General features: G+C 43.3%; 4 protein-coding genes across 4 annotated transcripts; 3 read left to right on the forward strand and 1 right to left on the reverse strand.

Annotated features, from left to right (window-relative positions):
- Positions 1-456: 456 nt before the first annotated feature.
- PAAG_01140 (hypothetical protein) lies at positions 457-768 on the forward strand (the record flags this gene model as incomplete). The annotated part of the gene is made up of 1 exon (XM_015844248.1): positions 457-768. The coding sequence occupies one exon, from the start codon at positions 457-459 to the stop codon at positions 766-768; it is 312 nt and encodes a 103-aa protein (XP_015701029.1).
- A 2,911-nt stretch (positions 769-3,679) lies between these two features.
- Positions 3,680-5,187, forward strand: PAAG_01141 (tyrosyl-tRNA synthetase; the record flags this gene model as incomplete). The annotated part of the gene is made up of 3 exons (XM_002797236.2): positions 3,680-3,806; positions 3,966-4,777; positions 4,894-5,187. 3 exons carry the CDS (start codon positions 3,680-3,682, stop codon positions 5,185-5,187), a joined length of 1,233 nt encoding a protein of 410 aa, XP_002797282.1.
- Positions 5,188-6,229: 1,042 nt separating this feature from the next.
- PAAG_11215 (hypothetical protein) lies at positions 6,230-6,613 on the reverse strand (the record flags this gene model as incomplete). The annotated part of the gene is made up of 2 exons (XM_015846905.1): positions 6,230-6,323; positions 6,399-6,613. The coding sequence occupies 2 exons, from the start codon at positions 6,611-6,613 to the stop codon at positions 6,230-6,232; spliced, it is 309 nt and encodes a 102-aa protein (XP_015703512.1).
- A 415-nt stretch (positions 6,614-7,028) lies between these two features.
- On the forward strand, positions 7,029-14,039 carry PAAG_01142 (adenylate cyclase; the record flags this gene model as incomplete). Its single annotated transcript, XM_015844249.1, has 6 exons — positions 7,029-7,198; positions 7,392-7,923; positions 8,384-10,492; positions 10,556-11,563; positions 11,680-13,692; positions 13,767-14,039. 6 exons carry the CDS (start codon positions 7,029-7,031, stop codon positions 14,037-14,039), a joined length of 6,105 nt encoding a protein of 2,034 aa, XP_015701030.1.
- Between the last annotated feature and the right edge of the window lie 96 nt (positions 14,040-14,135).

Raw genomic sequence — 14,135 nt, forward strand, 5'->3', positions numbered from 1 at the left:
TCTGGAGGGTTCAAGTTGTCAGTGTTCTTCATGTCGAACGTCTCCCCCCCCGTCTCCCCCCCCGTCTTACCCTAGGCCAACGCTGCGCCCAATCGTAGGGTCGACGCAACTTCCAAGGGAGCAACGACGCCACCAACCAACCAACCCCATCGGCTTGTTCCCTTGGATCCCTGCCAACAGGTATCGTTCCCCCCAACCTCCATGTTTTTGACCTCTCTCACGTTAGCAAATAGTTGAAACGGCACTTTTTTCTTTGCTTTTCTCCGCAGCCCGCCCTGCAGAGTTCCCGATTCTTTTTTAAAAAAAAAAATTAAAAAAAATATATAAATATAAATATAAATATAAATATAAAATATAAATAAATAAATAAATAGATAGATAGATAGATAAAAACAGGCAATTTCCTTGCAAAAATTATCTCTCAAATGTTCGTCGCTGGCAAGCATGTAGATGGAGATGTCTCTCATTAATGGACGCGATAGACAGCAATCGCAGTCTCACGATGGCAAAATCCCAATTTTCAATGTTCTTCCTGTGCCACACTGTTTCTCGGTTAGTGACGTTTTCGGTGGGCAGGTCCAAGATGGGTGGGGCGGATATTTCGATATTCGCTCTCCGCACTCCCAGCTAGGTCGAATTTATGGAGCTCAAACTTTTTCCTCCCACCTGATCGCTGCCCGCCCTCTATCAGGCTCAGGCATCGACAGAAGTCGACATGTCTTCTTATTCAGCGTCTCGAGTTGCGAGCAATGGGCAAAGATCAGTTGACTATGTAGCCAGCTACACGCACATCTCCGTATGCTGTTAAAAGGTAAAGCGATCCATCATATTTCTCAGACCCCTGACCCCTTTCTAATCCCTCATCGAATTACCCCTACATGGTGTTAGGGCGGTGAAGGTGACGACTTGTGAGTTATTCTGTCTGAATGTCGCCTAACTAGTCAGTCAGCTAGGCTGGTCATGTCATTGCATGGGGTTATCAAGCGATGATCTTGATTTTGAAACAGTGGGTCTCGCTACAAATCAGGCTCAACTGTAATCTTAACTTTATTAATCAAGTTTACTTTAACTGCTAGTTATATGATAAAATATCTCTTAATGATAGTTTTATTAAACAACTTTTTAAAAAGTAGGTTATTTAAATTAGATCTTTAATTTATTTAATAAAATATGTTTAATTAATTATGCTTAAATGTATTATTATTATTATTATTATTAAATAAAATTTAATTTAAATAATAAAAATATATTTATTAAATTTATATATATATTAAAATAAAAACTAATAATTAAATTAATTTTTTATAATTATAATATATAAATAATATTAAGCTTTATAATATTTAATTAATTTTAATATATTATTCTTATAAATATAAAAATAAATAACTCTATTTTATAAAATTAATATTTATTATTTATTTATTTCAATAATAAAATAATAGATAAGTAATTAGAAGAATTTAATTTTATTATTATTTTTTATTATTTATTTATTTTTATAAAATATTAAATTTATTAAAAAATTAATAAAATAAAATTAAAATTTAAAAAATAAGTAAATTATTTATATAAAAAATAATTTAAATATAAATAATTTTAAATATATATAATTATAAAATTTTATCTTAAAATAAAATAATATTTTAAATAAATATATAATAAAAAATAAATTTATATATTTTTAATTTTAAAAAAAAAATAAAAAAATTATAAAAATTATAAAAATTATAAATTAAAATAAATTAAAAAAATTTAAAATTAAAAAAATTTAAAATTTAAAAAATTAATAAAATTTTAAAAAATAAAATAATATTTAATATTTAAAAAGAAAAATATATTTAATTAATTTATAAAATAATTTTTTTAATTTTTTATAATTATTATTATTTAAAAAATTTATTAAAATAATATTTAAATTTTATTTATATAAAAGAAAAAATTTTTAATAAAAACTTTTTATTTTAATTTTATTTTTTATTTTATATATTAATTATTTTTTAAACTTTATTTATTTAATAAAATATAATTTATTAATTTTATTATTAATATAAAATAAAAATATAATTTTTTAAATTTTTTTAAATTTTAATATAGTTTTTTATTATTAATTTTTTTTTCTATAATATATATATAAATACTTTAAATAATAAATTTAATTATTTTTATTTTTATTTTAATTTTATTCTATTTTCTGAATTCTATTTTCTAAATCAATTTAATATTTATTTGATAATTTTAAATCTCATATTTAAAATTTTATAATACTATTAGACTATTTAAAAATATTCAAATATTTTTAATATTGAGTTCTTGAGTGATAATTTTATTAGTTAACAGAGAAGTAAGTCTTTTGAATTGCAAATAACTCTGCATTAAAAACTTTATATTTCATTTTTAAATTTCAAAGTATATTTCATGCTTAAAACATAAGAAATTGTTGATAAAAGAATTTTATACTATCATTCTACTACAATGTTCATCAGATGAAAATAGTCATAAAAGGTAAAGTAATGAAAAGTATTAATCATATTTTTTATACTAGTTATGAGCAAGAAAAGTAATCTTATATTAATGTCATATGGTTAGTATGATCTCAGCAGTAGAGGTTTCGACCCGGCCGAGGTAAAATCCAGCCATCCTGAGGTCGACTCTTCTACCGCTTGGTCACGTGTATCCGCTCGGCTGTCCAATAAAAGGCATTTCCGTGCCAGCTGAGACTGGGAGGCTATGTATGTATGTTATCCCACAGCCACAGTCAGTTGACCAGCCACATATTTTTTGGATTTCATAGTTGATAACATCGTCAGTGGGATGAGATTAGGGATGCATCGCAAAACTACGAATCCCGCAGGGAAAAATGGGTTTAGTTTTTGTATTAAAAAAGAAAATATTAACAGGAAATCCCGGTAGCCAAATGTGCCCGTTTTATGCATGATCAAACCAGTATCTGTTGAAAGTTTCGTGCGAATGGCCCGCGCCCGCACTACATGTCATAAGGTTCCAGACTGGGTTGGAAATTATGGAATGCATAAAAATCGGAAAATAATGCAAAGGGCGGGAGTTAATCTGGACCGATAACATGCATAGGTTAGTTCATAGTTACTTGTCTTCTGCCGGCGTGCGAGGGTAGTTAGCGAACTCATAAACCCTAAAAAAACATATCCATAAAGAAACACCTTTTTGACAAGATGATATTATATTAACATCCGAAAGTGGAGAGATTCAGGTATGCGATGGTGTTGAAATGAGTATGAGCTGGAGAAATTCCATTTTTCTTTTTCTTTCTCTTTACTTACCTGTGTTAACTGAATGCGAACATTTTTCATGTTCAGGGCAAGGGATTTCGGACGCGGGAAGACGACCGTGGAAGAATAGTTGTATATATTTTCATTACCCCGTCACAAAGTCGCCTGAACTGAAACCATGCCAGGAACAGAAAATCTTTGGAAACCCTTTTTACATTAACGTCCAAAAAAATGGAATTTGTTCTCGAGTTGTTCTACAATTGCTCCTATCACCCCTAACTCATCAATCTGCCGCCAGTCACGTGTATGTCAAGACGCCGCCTTTCAACTTTGACTTCCCCGCGTCATGACCATATGTTTAAAAAAAAAAAAAAAAAAAAAACCATCGCTGCTCAAACTCAGTCTCCTCCGATGCCCCTCTTCAACTCAAGATGACCACAGAATTAACACCCCAGGAGAAGATCGCCCTGATCTATCAGAATCTCCAAGAGGTTCTCAAACCGGAGATTATCGAAGATGTTATTGTGCGACAGAACAGACCATTGAAGGTGTACTTCGGTGAGTCTGTCTCGCAAAAGAATATATTTCGTTTCCCCCAGCACAATCGCCCCATGCAAAGAAAAATATATATACACTGCAAACTACATATATAAATACTTTAGCCAAACAGACACACTAAACCCATAACCCTCTCACAATGCAAAAATTCCCACATAGGCACCGCAACAACCGGCAGGCCACACTGCGGCTACTTCTGCCCAATCGTCAAACTCGCCCACTTCCTCCAAGCAGGCTGCCACGTCAAAATCCTCCTAGCAGACATCCACGGCTTCCTCGACAACCTCAAAGCACCCATTGACCTCGTCAATTACCGCGCCGAATACTACCGCTATGTAATCACCGCCCTCCTCGAAGCCATCCATGTCCCCATCGAGAAACTCGAATTCGTCCTGGGCAGTGACTACCAGCTCTCCTCCCGATACACCATGGACCTATTCAGACTCAGCAGCGTGGTGACGGAGCACGATGCGAAAAAGGCCGGTGCGGAGGTTGTGAAGCAGGTTGACAATGCGCCGTTGTCAGGGCTCATATATCCGCTCATGCAGGCGTTGGATGAGGAGCATTTGGATGTCGATGCGCAATTTGGCGGGGTTGATCAGCGGAAGATCTTTGCGTTGGCGCTGGATACGTTGCCGCGGATTGGCTATAAGGAGCGGGCGCATTTGATGAATCCTATGGTTCCTGGGTTGGCGGGGGGGAAGATGTCGGCGTCCGATCCGGATTCGAAGATTGATATTTTAGATACGGCTGAGGTGGTTAAGAAGAAGCTTAAGAAGGCGTATGCCGTGCCGAGGGAGACGGAGGGGAATGGGATTATTAGCTTTGTGGAGTATGTGTTGTTTCCTGTGTCGGCGTTGGAGAGGGAGGATAGGAAGGGGAGGTTTGTGGTGGAGAGGAGGGAGGAGGAAGGGGGGAATCTTGTTTACAGGGATATTGAGGAGGTTAAGAGGGATTATCGGGATGACACGGTAGGATTTCTCTTTTCCTTTGCCTATTCTTTTTCTTTTTATTTCATTTCTATCATATCTTTTAAGCTGTATTTATTTTTCCCCCAATGCTGAATGCTAATGCTAATTAACAACAGTTAACACCCCAACTCCTCAAAGCCGCCGTAACAACCGCGCTCAACAACCTTCTTGCACCTGTCCAAGCGGCTTTCCTGGCCAACCCGGAGTGGCAAGAGATCGAGAAGAAGGCATATCCGCCGCCACCTGAACCAGAGAAGAAAAAGAAGAAGCCCAAAGATAAGGGGAGCAGATACCCTGGTAGTGATGCGGCGAGGAGTGGTGATGTTGCTGCTGCTGCTGATGCGAAGGTGGATGGGAAGAAGCCAGATGATGTTGAGGAGAAGCTGGAAAAGTTGAAGGTTCAGGGGTAGATGGATGGGTAAAGATGCGGGGTGGCGTAAGCACGTCTGGCAACAAGGGGGCTAGAGAAAAGGGCTGGTTGATTGTGCTCTACCTCTTTTATGCGACTAACGACTGGGTGACTTGGGTAGGAAATAGGTGGAGAAATTTAAATGTGGGTACGCGGAGAGGGTGAACAAGTATACACGAGACATGAAACATCATGAATTGGTGACAGACCGCCTTCCTTCCGCCTTCCTTCCGCCTTGCTTCCGCCTTGCTTTTGATGCCTTTATGTTATAGAATGGGGAGTTGACTTGTCAACTTCAATCGATTTTCAATTCCAATGCAACTAGCTACACATGTGGTGGTTACTGACACATCCCAATATATGTTTTAAGATCGACATGCGTCTGCGTCAAACAAACGGTCTTCCTTTGTATAGAAGAGTGGATACCAAATAAGTTTCCTCGGGTGGCTTTCCCACACAAATCTCCAAGGGAATAATGATGTCAGAGTGGCTCCTGCGTCTGAATATATGTATAATTCTTTCGAATCCCCCTTTCTTGGTGATGAGCATTGCAGTGCTACAGCTAGAGGGGACCTGTAGCATTCGATCCCTACCCCCGATATACGGCCAAATACACCTGGGCTTCGGCGGGAACATTGTCGCCGCGAGTTAAAGTCCGGAGCTGACGGTCGGCATCTCCTCTCTCGGGTTTGACATTAATAAGTGGGGAATTGAGGTTGCGGTCACGCTACTGTTAGTCGACCGGCAGGGAACTTTAGCTCATGGTCCCAGCGTTACATCCCAGACAACTGCCGGCGTGAATGCAACAGTTGGAGTCGGAGAGGTGTCTGTGGCTCTTGGGGGATTGTGTCTGGTCTGAGATTGTATACCTGCTTGCTGGGTTGCGATTCAGGCTTATGAACCCTCACATCTACTGCATATAGGTTCATATACTCTCAGAATTAGTAGTTAAGTTAGTGAGAGAGTCCCGTGCGCTGACACAGCCTTGACTAAGCAAACACGTGGGTCTAGCGCTGCTTCGGGACAGGCCGACCGGGCCTTTGTTAGTCAGCAGCTGCCGTACGGCGTTGTTTCGCTGTTTGGACGGATCTTGGACGTGCTTTTCGGGCTTGGGATGCTTGGATGCTTCGCTCTATTCTATCCCGAATGATAAGTCAACTGTCAGTCGTCGAATATTACGCTTTAAACACCACCTCCCATTCCCCAACATACCTGGATGCTTTATGCTGCCTGGGAGTATCTTCCGTCGTAGGAACGGATGAAGCATAGCTCCTTATTTTAGCCTCTTTGTCCGCCTCACCCACGTCCCCTCGCCTAGCTCTTACCCCGTTGTCCTTCCTTTGTCCCCGTATGTCCGGATATATATGCACACTGCAGTTTCTGAAATGGTTTAGCTTTGGGATACCGTCTACTCTTCCTCTCGCCATCTCTGTCTCGTCGCTGTGTATATCCCGTGGCCAACGGATTACGTTTGGAGCCAATGAGCCAGTTGGTTTCACCTTCGTAGCCTTTCCTAGCCTTTCGTATCCACGTCTCCCAACCCGGGATTTGAGCTGCTCACAGAGTTCATATCTGACCCCGAGCTTCGTGGCACTTCACAATCATATCTCCCCTACATCCGCCGTCCAAGTCCTTTCCACTTCTTAATTCCACCCGCCACCCACCTTGTCCAATCCAACATCTACGCTGAATAACGGCCGGATGAATCACATCCACTCGCGTCGTCTGAGAGTGTGAGAGGCGAAAGCTTCAACCCCCCGTCCAGCTCTCCATTTCCCCCATCCTCCCCCACCGGGGCTTTTGATCTCCTTGGAGCGGCCAGAAACTTAGATTTGCGGCAGCATGGCAAGGCGACAGCGGGATAAAGATAGGAACTTAAGGCGTGGTTCGGAAATGCCAAGTTCTCTCCTCTGGCGGTCCCCTGATGCGTTGCTGATATCACACGGTCATGGCTTGGAAAGGGAAACCCGTCGTCCCAGTAGAGCCAGGGAGATTTCGGATCAGGATGACAGGTATGTTTGATTTCGTTTTTGAAGAAGCAGTTTTGCTTCGTGATGAATTGTTAGGTCCTGTTTGGGCACATTGGAGGCCTTCATTTTGTTGAAAATGTGGGGAAACGCTGTTGCGCAAACGTTTTATACTTTTTTTTTTTTTTTTTTTTTTTTTTTGTGTTTTCTTTTCCAGAAGGCTGAACTCGACATCCAGACACGCGTCGTCCTCTAAGAGTAATAGTAACGCCCCCTGTAGGCCGCATTCCCCCGACGTATCCCCAACAGAGGTCCCGACTACCAGCTTTGGAAACCATAAGAAAGCCCTTGCGATTCTTGGCGCATCGGATGACCCATCAGTCTCGCAAATGTTCCTCCAATACTCAAGCACAAATGCTCGGAAGCGGTCGCCATCATGGACACCACCCGCGTCGTTAAAAACGACGGCGACTCGGGGAACCTTCTTTAACGATGGTTCTGATGCGGAGGAAACCTCCCCCCAATTTCAGCTAGAGGCTGCCCGAACCGATCCCAGTAATTCCCCAGAACCCGTCCATGACGAACATCGCAGACCGTCCGTTGCTAGCGCCACTACTGTTAGTAGTCAAGGATCGAAAGGCAGCGGTGGACGATTCCACAAACGCCTGCGCGGTTTCTTTGGGGATGAGCATGGCAGCGCGTCAGATTCGGCCCTCCCGGAGCGGAGTCTGTCAAACCGGATTCCTACGTCATCCGGCAGTCAATCAAAGGTCCGTGAAAGAAATAATTCGACTCATCTTTGCACCCCCCAGAGCGTTTTTTACCTTTTGGTCGTGGTTCCCGACCACGCACTCCTCTACCTTCCAGTGATGTTACCCCTTGGATGTATCAAAAGATCAATGTAATATGGCACGAAAAGTTCCTTTGTTAATCGGAACTTCCCTTAAGGGAAGTCTATATGCGTTTCCTGCCGTTTCATGTTCTCAAATTGCTTCCTTCGTAAAGTCTTCTGAAGGTATCTGGATAAAACTTCACGACTTGTTGAAACTGCATATTATTAATCCCTAGCTCTATAACCCTCTCTCCTTTCATTATTTGGTTTGCCCATCCTTTCTCTACCATTTTTAGCTCTCTATTTCTAATTAGCACCCCTCAGTGACATTTTCATTATATTCTCGTCATTTCATCTTGGAATTATACTGGAACTTTTATGCTAATGTGGGATTGTAGGATATACCAAACTATGGAGATGCACCTGTGTATCCAGTTCCAGGAGACCCGGATATTGAACGCTTTGGTTCCATGACAGATGGGGAGCGTGACTCAAAGAAGGATTCTCGTCTTCCTTTCCACAGACATCGGCATGCTCGGAGTAAAGAAGAGAAGCCATCAGACCCAGGGTCTAACTCGCAACACATTTGCAGATCTTCTGACCATGACAACCACAAACAAGTGTATAGTAAAGTAAGAGAGGGCACCCTCTCTCCAACTATCCCCACCGCTCTAGGAGCCCGCTCGATCAGTCCTTCGCCTAGTTTGCAGGGCGGTAGTGGGCAAGAATCTCAAGGGACAAGGTCGCCTGGAGGTTCATCCAACAAGCGATCATTTTTTACGAAGATTCGACGCCATCCAAAAGCTCCAATCGGGAGTAGTCTTCGGGGTATGCCATCTTCGAAATCTGCCTACGACGGTGGTGGGAAGGGATCTAGGTTTTTGAAACGAGATATGTCTCCCTCTAGATGTGGTCGGAATTCGAGCTTTGATAGTGTCACCAATACAAAACCGTGGGAAAGTGTCGAGTCTGACCGCAAAAAGGAGTCTGCGAAGGGGGTATCCAAGTTCCGCCACCCGCGTTTTCCGTTTGGTCATGATACTGGAAATAAGGATGACAAAAACCGCCAAGATAATTTTGAACAAGATCGGATCTGGAAGTTAGATACTGATCTGACAAATCTCTCTGGTATCGTCGCACAACCTCAACCTTTATCCCCTACCGATTGTGGTGGTATATATACCGGAACTCCACTTCCTGAACATAAGGAAAGAGAATTCCGCAATCCCTTTGAACCCTCCAGCACTGGTGACTGGCATGCTCCAGAGAGCTGGGCTGTGAGGAAAGTTGGGGATGACATTTTGTCCCGGCTTCCTGAGCTCACTGATGATGGCGGGGCGATGGTAGATGACGAAGGGCGACCGTACTGTGTCCGCATCTTTCGCATCGACTCTACCTTTACAACTCTTTCCTCTAATCTGAACACTACCGTGACCGAAATACTGGAAATGCTTGGCCGCAAGTCGTTCTTGCAAGATGAGCTGAATAACTACGATATAGTCGTACGGAAGAATGACCTTTCAAGAACTCTGGACTACGGGGAGAGGCCGATTCTCATGCAAAAGAAATTGCTCGAGCAGGCTGGATATCAACCATCTGACCGTATAGCGGATATTGGTCGAGAGGACAATAGTTACCTCTGCTGTTTCACTTTCCTTCCCACAAAACTTTCGGGCTATTCGAGTCTGGATGCTGACTTGGGAATCAACGAGAACCAAAAGTTTAGCCACGTCGACTTGCACGGGCGCAGTCTCATCACCCTGCCCATCACGCTCTATAAAAGGGCGAGTGAGATCATATCCTTGAATCTTTCGAGAAATTTAGCCTTGGATATTCCGAAGGATTTTATTCAAAGCTGCATCAACCTCCGTGAATTAAAATATATCGGAAATGAGGCATGGCGTCTTCCGGCAAGCTTAAGCTTGGCGACGCGGCTTACATATCTAGACGTATCCAACAATCGGCTTGAACAGTTGGATAACGCAGAATTACACAACCTGCAGGGACTTGTCAGCCTGAAAATGTCGAATAATAACCTCTCGACGCTGCCTGCTTATTTTGGAGACTTCCCTGCATTACGAAGCCTGAATATTTCTTCCAATAGTTACCGCACTTTTCCCGAGTGTTTATACAATCTGAAGAGTCTCGTTGATCTTGATATCAGCTTCAACAAAATCTCCGAGTTGTCGGATATTGGACGCCTTACGACACTCGAACGGTTATGGGTGACTAACAATGGCTTACATGGCCCGCTGGGTGAGACATTCAGAGATCTTGTCAATCTCAAAGAGATAGACGCACGATTCAACAGCATCACTAGTATAGATAACATCACTCACCTTCCACGACTAGAGCGGTTGTTGATTGGCCATAACAGCGTGTCGACATTTTCAGGCTCTTTCATGAAGCTGCGCACTCTTGCCCTGGACCATTGCCCAGTCACCGAGTTTGATCTCACCAGCCCACTTCCGACTCTCACCTCACTCAACATCGCGTCAGCCAAACTTGTTTAATTCAAGGATACCCTTTTTACCAATATTCCAAACCTGACTAAACTTATTCTTAATAAGAATCATTTCGTCACTCTCTCCTCCTATATCGGAACCCTCCGAAAACTTGAGCACTTCAGCATTTCGAAAAATCCCCTGTCAACTCTTCCGCCGACGATAGGATGTCTAACAGAATTGAAGTGCCTGAACCTACGCGAATGTAATCTCAACAAACTCCCTTCTGAACTGTGGTACTGCTGTAAACTGGAGACCCTGAATGTGTCATCCAATGTCCTTGACTCCTTTCCAAAGATCGCTGGCTCACCTCCTATTCCTCCAAACGAATATCATGGAAATGGTACTCCCGCAACCACTCCTGGTCTGGTTTCGCCAAGTCACGAAGAACTTGGAAAGCTGGAGGATTTCGAAGCCAGACGACCGAGTCATTCTTCCAGTGGTCTTCTGAGCGTGGGAAGTTCCTCTGCTAATTCATCAAATAGAAAAGGCTCAATTGTCTCGATGCCCCATAACCCGACCGTAAAGAAGTCTTCTGTCGCATCTCGAGGTGCAACTGAAACCCCATCCTCGCGCAAGGATTCAACCTTCTCGCAAAGAATATCGTTTACGTTTGCGGGATCTCTGAAACAACTTTATCTTGCAGACAATCGTCTTGAAGACGATGTATTTCAACAGTTGGCATTTTTGGTGGAGATCCGCATCTTGAACTTGTCCTATAACGAGTTGACGGAGATTCCGCAGGGTCTCCTTAGACGGTGGCAGTACTTGGTGGAGCTGCATGTCTCAGGAAATCAACTGAGCGCGCTTCCCTCGGACGACCTTGAAGAATCGAGTAGTCTAAAGGTATTGCACATAAACGGCAATAAATTCCAGGTACTTCCTGCGGAGCTCTGTAAGGTGAACCGCCTTGCGATTTTAGATGTGGGGAGTAATTCTCTAAAATACAATGTTTCCAACTGGCCGTACGATTGGAATTGGAATTGGAATCGCAATTTAAAATACCTGAATTTCTCGGGCAACAAGCGATTTGAGATCAAACCCAATACCTCTTATACTTCTGGGATTCCTGCCGTTAATAGCACAGATCTGACCAACTTCAACTCTTTGAAAACATCTTAGAGTCCTGGGCTTGATGGATGTTACTCTTACTATCCCTACTATCCCTGACCAGACTGAGGATAGGAGAGTGCGGACGTCATCATCCTTTGTCTGGCTCTCTTGCGTATGGTATGGCAGATAGCCTTGGGCGAAACGAACATCTATCAATAGTTGATATGCTTGTTACTCGGTTTCGAGGCAACCAGACGGAGACGGTTCTCGGTTTATTTGACGGCCAGTCCTCTTCTAGCAGCGGATCAAGGATAGCCAAATACCTTCAAGAGCACTTCACCACATCGTTTACAGAGGAGTTGAAAAAGCTTCGTCCATCAGGAGAAACCCCGCTCGATGCACTGCGGAGGACCTTTTTGGGACTGAACAAGGATATTGCTACGGCTGCTCAACGGTCTTCCATGGATGATCGCGAGCTCCATCATTTTGAACGTGGGACAACAACATCTAGCAAGCTACTCACGAAGGATGACTATAATTTAGGAGGCGTAGCGACTGTCCTGTATCTGCAAAATATGGAGTTGTTTGTTGCAAATGTTGGGGATGCTCAAGCGGTTCTTGTGCATTCGAATGGAGATTTCAAGTTTTTGACTTGTAACCACGATCCTGCTGAGGCTTCGGAACGGGAACGTATACGGGCAGCTGGCGGGTTTGTTTCCCGCAATGGAAAATTGAATGATAAGCTATCTGTGTCTCGGGCCTTTGGATATTACCCAATGATGCCTGCGGTTATTGCGGCTCCTAGCACCCGGAAAGTTACTTTGACCGCCCAGGACGAAATGATAATCCTTGCGTCAGGCGAGTTGTGGGAGTATGTTACACCGGACGTTGTTGTTGATGTTGCAAGATCTGAACACGGAGACTTGATGATTGCCTCTCAGAAGCTTCGTGACTTGGCCATTGCCTATGGTGCTACCAACAAAATCATGGTGATGATTGCCGGTGTCAGTGATCTTAAACGACGGGGTGAACGTCCCAAGCTCAGAAATCACAGTATCTCCATGGGGCTGTCTCCATTAACTGATGAACATCTCTTCACCACACCAAGCAAGATCAAGAAACGTGGCAGACCAGGCGACTCCAGGTTAGCACGTTTGGATCGCGTGGAAGCCCCTACTGGCGAATTGGCGATCATTTTCACTGATATTAAGAAATCCACGTCGCTTTGGGAGACGTATCCCGTTGCCATGCGCTCTGCAATTCAAATCCATAATGATCTCTTCCGTCGACAGTTGGCTCAGATAGGCGGATTTGAGGTGAAAACGGAAGGTGACGCGTTCATGGTCTCCTTCTCCACGGCCACCGCAGCGTTACTCTGGTGCTTCACTTGCCAAAGCCAACTTCTTGAAGCGGAATGGCCGACGGAGATCATGGAATCTCCTGCTTGCAGGCCACAGTATGACTCGGATGACAACATCATATACCGTGGGCTGTCTGTGCGAATGGGAGTACACTGGGGAACACCTGTCTGTGAACAAGATCCTGTTACTGGTCGAATGGATTACTTTGGCCCCATGGTAAACCGTGCCTCCCGCATTTCCGCAGTTGCGGATGGTGGGCAAATCTTCGTTTCAGCCGACTTCGTTGCTGAAATTCAACGGAATCTTGAAACATTTGCGGATTACGATCGGATCGGCTCTATGGATTCTTCTGAGGACAACTACATTGACGACTATCTCAACCACAATATCCGTCGCGAGCTTTATCAACTAAGCACCCAGGGCTTTGAGGTAAAGGATATGGGTGAGCGGAAGCTGAAGGGGCTTGAGAATCCTGAATTCGTTTACCTGATGTATCCACACTCTCTTGCTGGACGCCTCAACGCTCCACGAGCTGAGATTGAAGAGGCAGACACACTTCCCATTCCCTTGGGTCAAGATAAGCATCTCAGTATTGAAGCGGATCTAGTCTGGCGCCTGTGGACTGTTGCTTTACGTTTGGAAGCATTTTGCAGTGCCCTGGAAAATTTTGGAGAGATTGGTCTTCGGCAGCCGGAGATGGGCCTGATTGATGCAGTCAAGCAGCGCCCTGGGGAACTTTCGGATGCGGTGGTGTTGAGTCTAATTGAACATCAGGTTACGCGGGTCGAGGTGAGTTACTCTTCCCCACTTACATCACTATTAGATATTATAGACTAAACTAACGCAACGGAAACCCGTTATAGACATGTGCAAATACCCTCACAATCCGGCACATGATGAGGCCTTTCAAACGCGGAAACTCTCTGAAAGATATCGCCGTCCCCATGTCGGATATTCTCAATCAGTTGAAGGTGCAGTTGAGCGAATTTAGAGCTCTAAAGGAGTCAATAAGTCCCATCATCGACTCTCGGGATCCCCCACAAAGCCTTGCGGTGTTGAAGAGCCCCATACAGAGCTCGTCAGCCTTATCTGATATTATGGCCGTTGGTGGTTCTAGTTCTTCGAGCACGGCGTAAAGCTTTATAAAACCTGCCGCAGGAACAACTGCTTTATGAATGGAATCGAAGTCCTTGACAACAATTCTTTTATGCTTTTACTCAACTAGCGCCGAT

The sequence above is a fragment of the Paracoccidioides lutzii genome (assembly GCF_000150705.2).
Source record: "Paracoccidioides lutzii Pb01 unplaced genomic scaffold supercont2.2, whole genome shotgun sequence".
Lineage (NCBI taxonomy): Eukaryota > Fungi > Ascomycota > Eurotiomycetes > Onygenales > Ajellomycetaceae > Paracoccidioides > Paracoccidioides lutzii.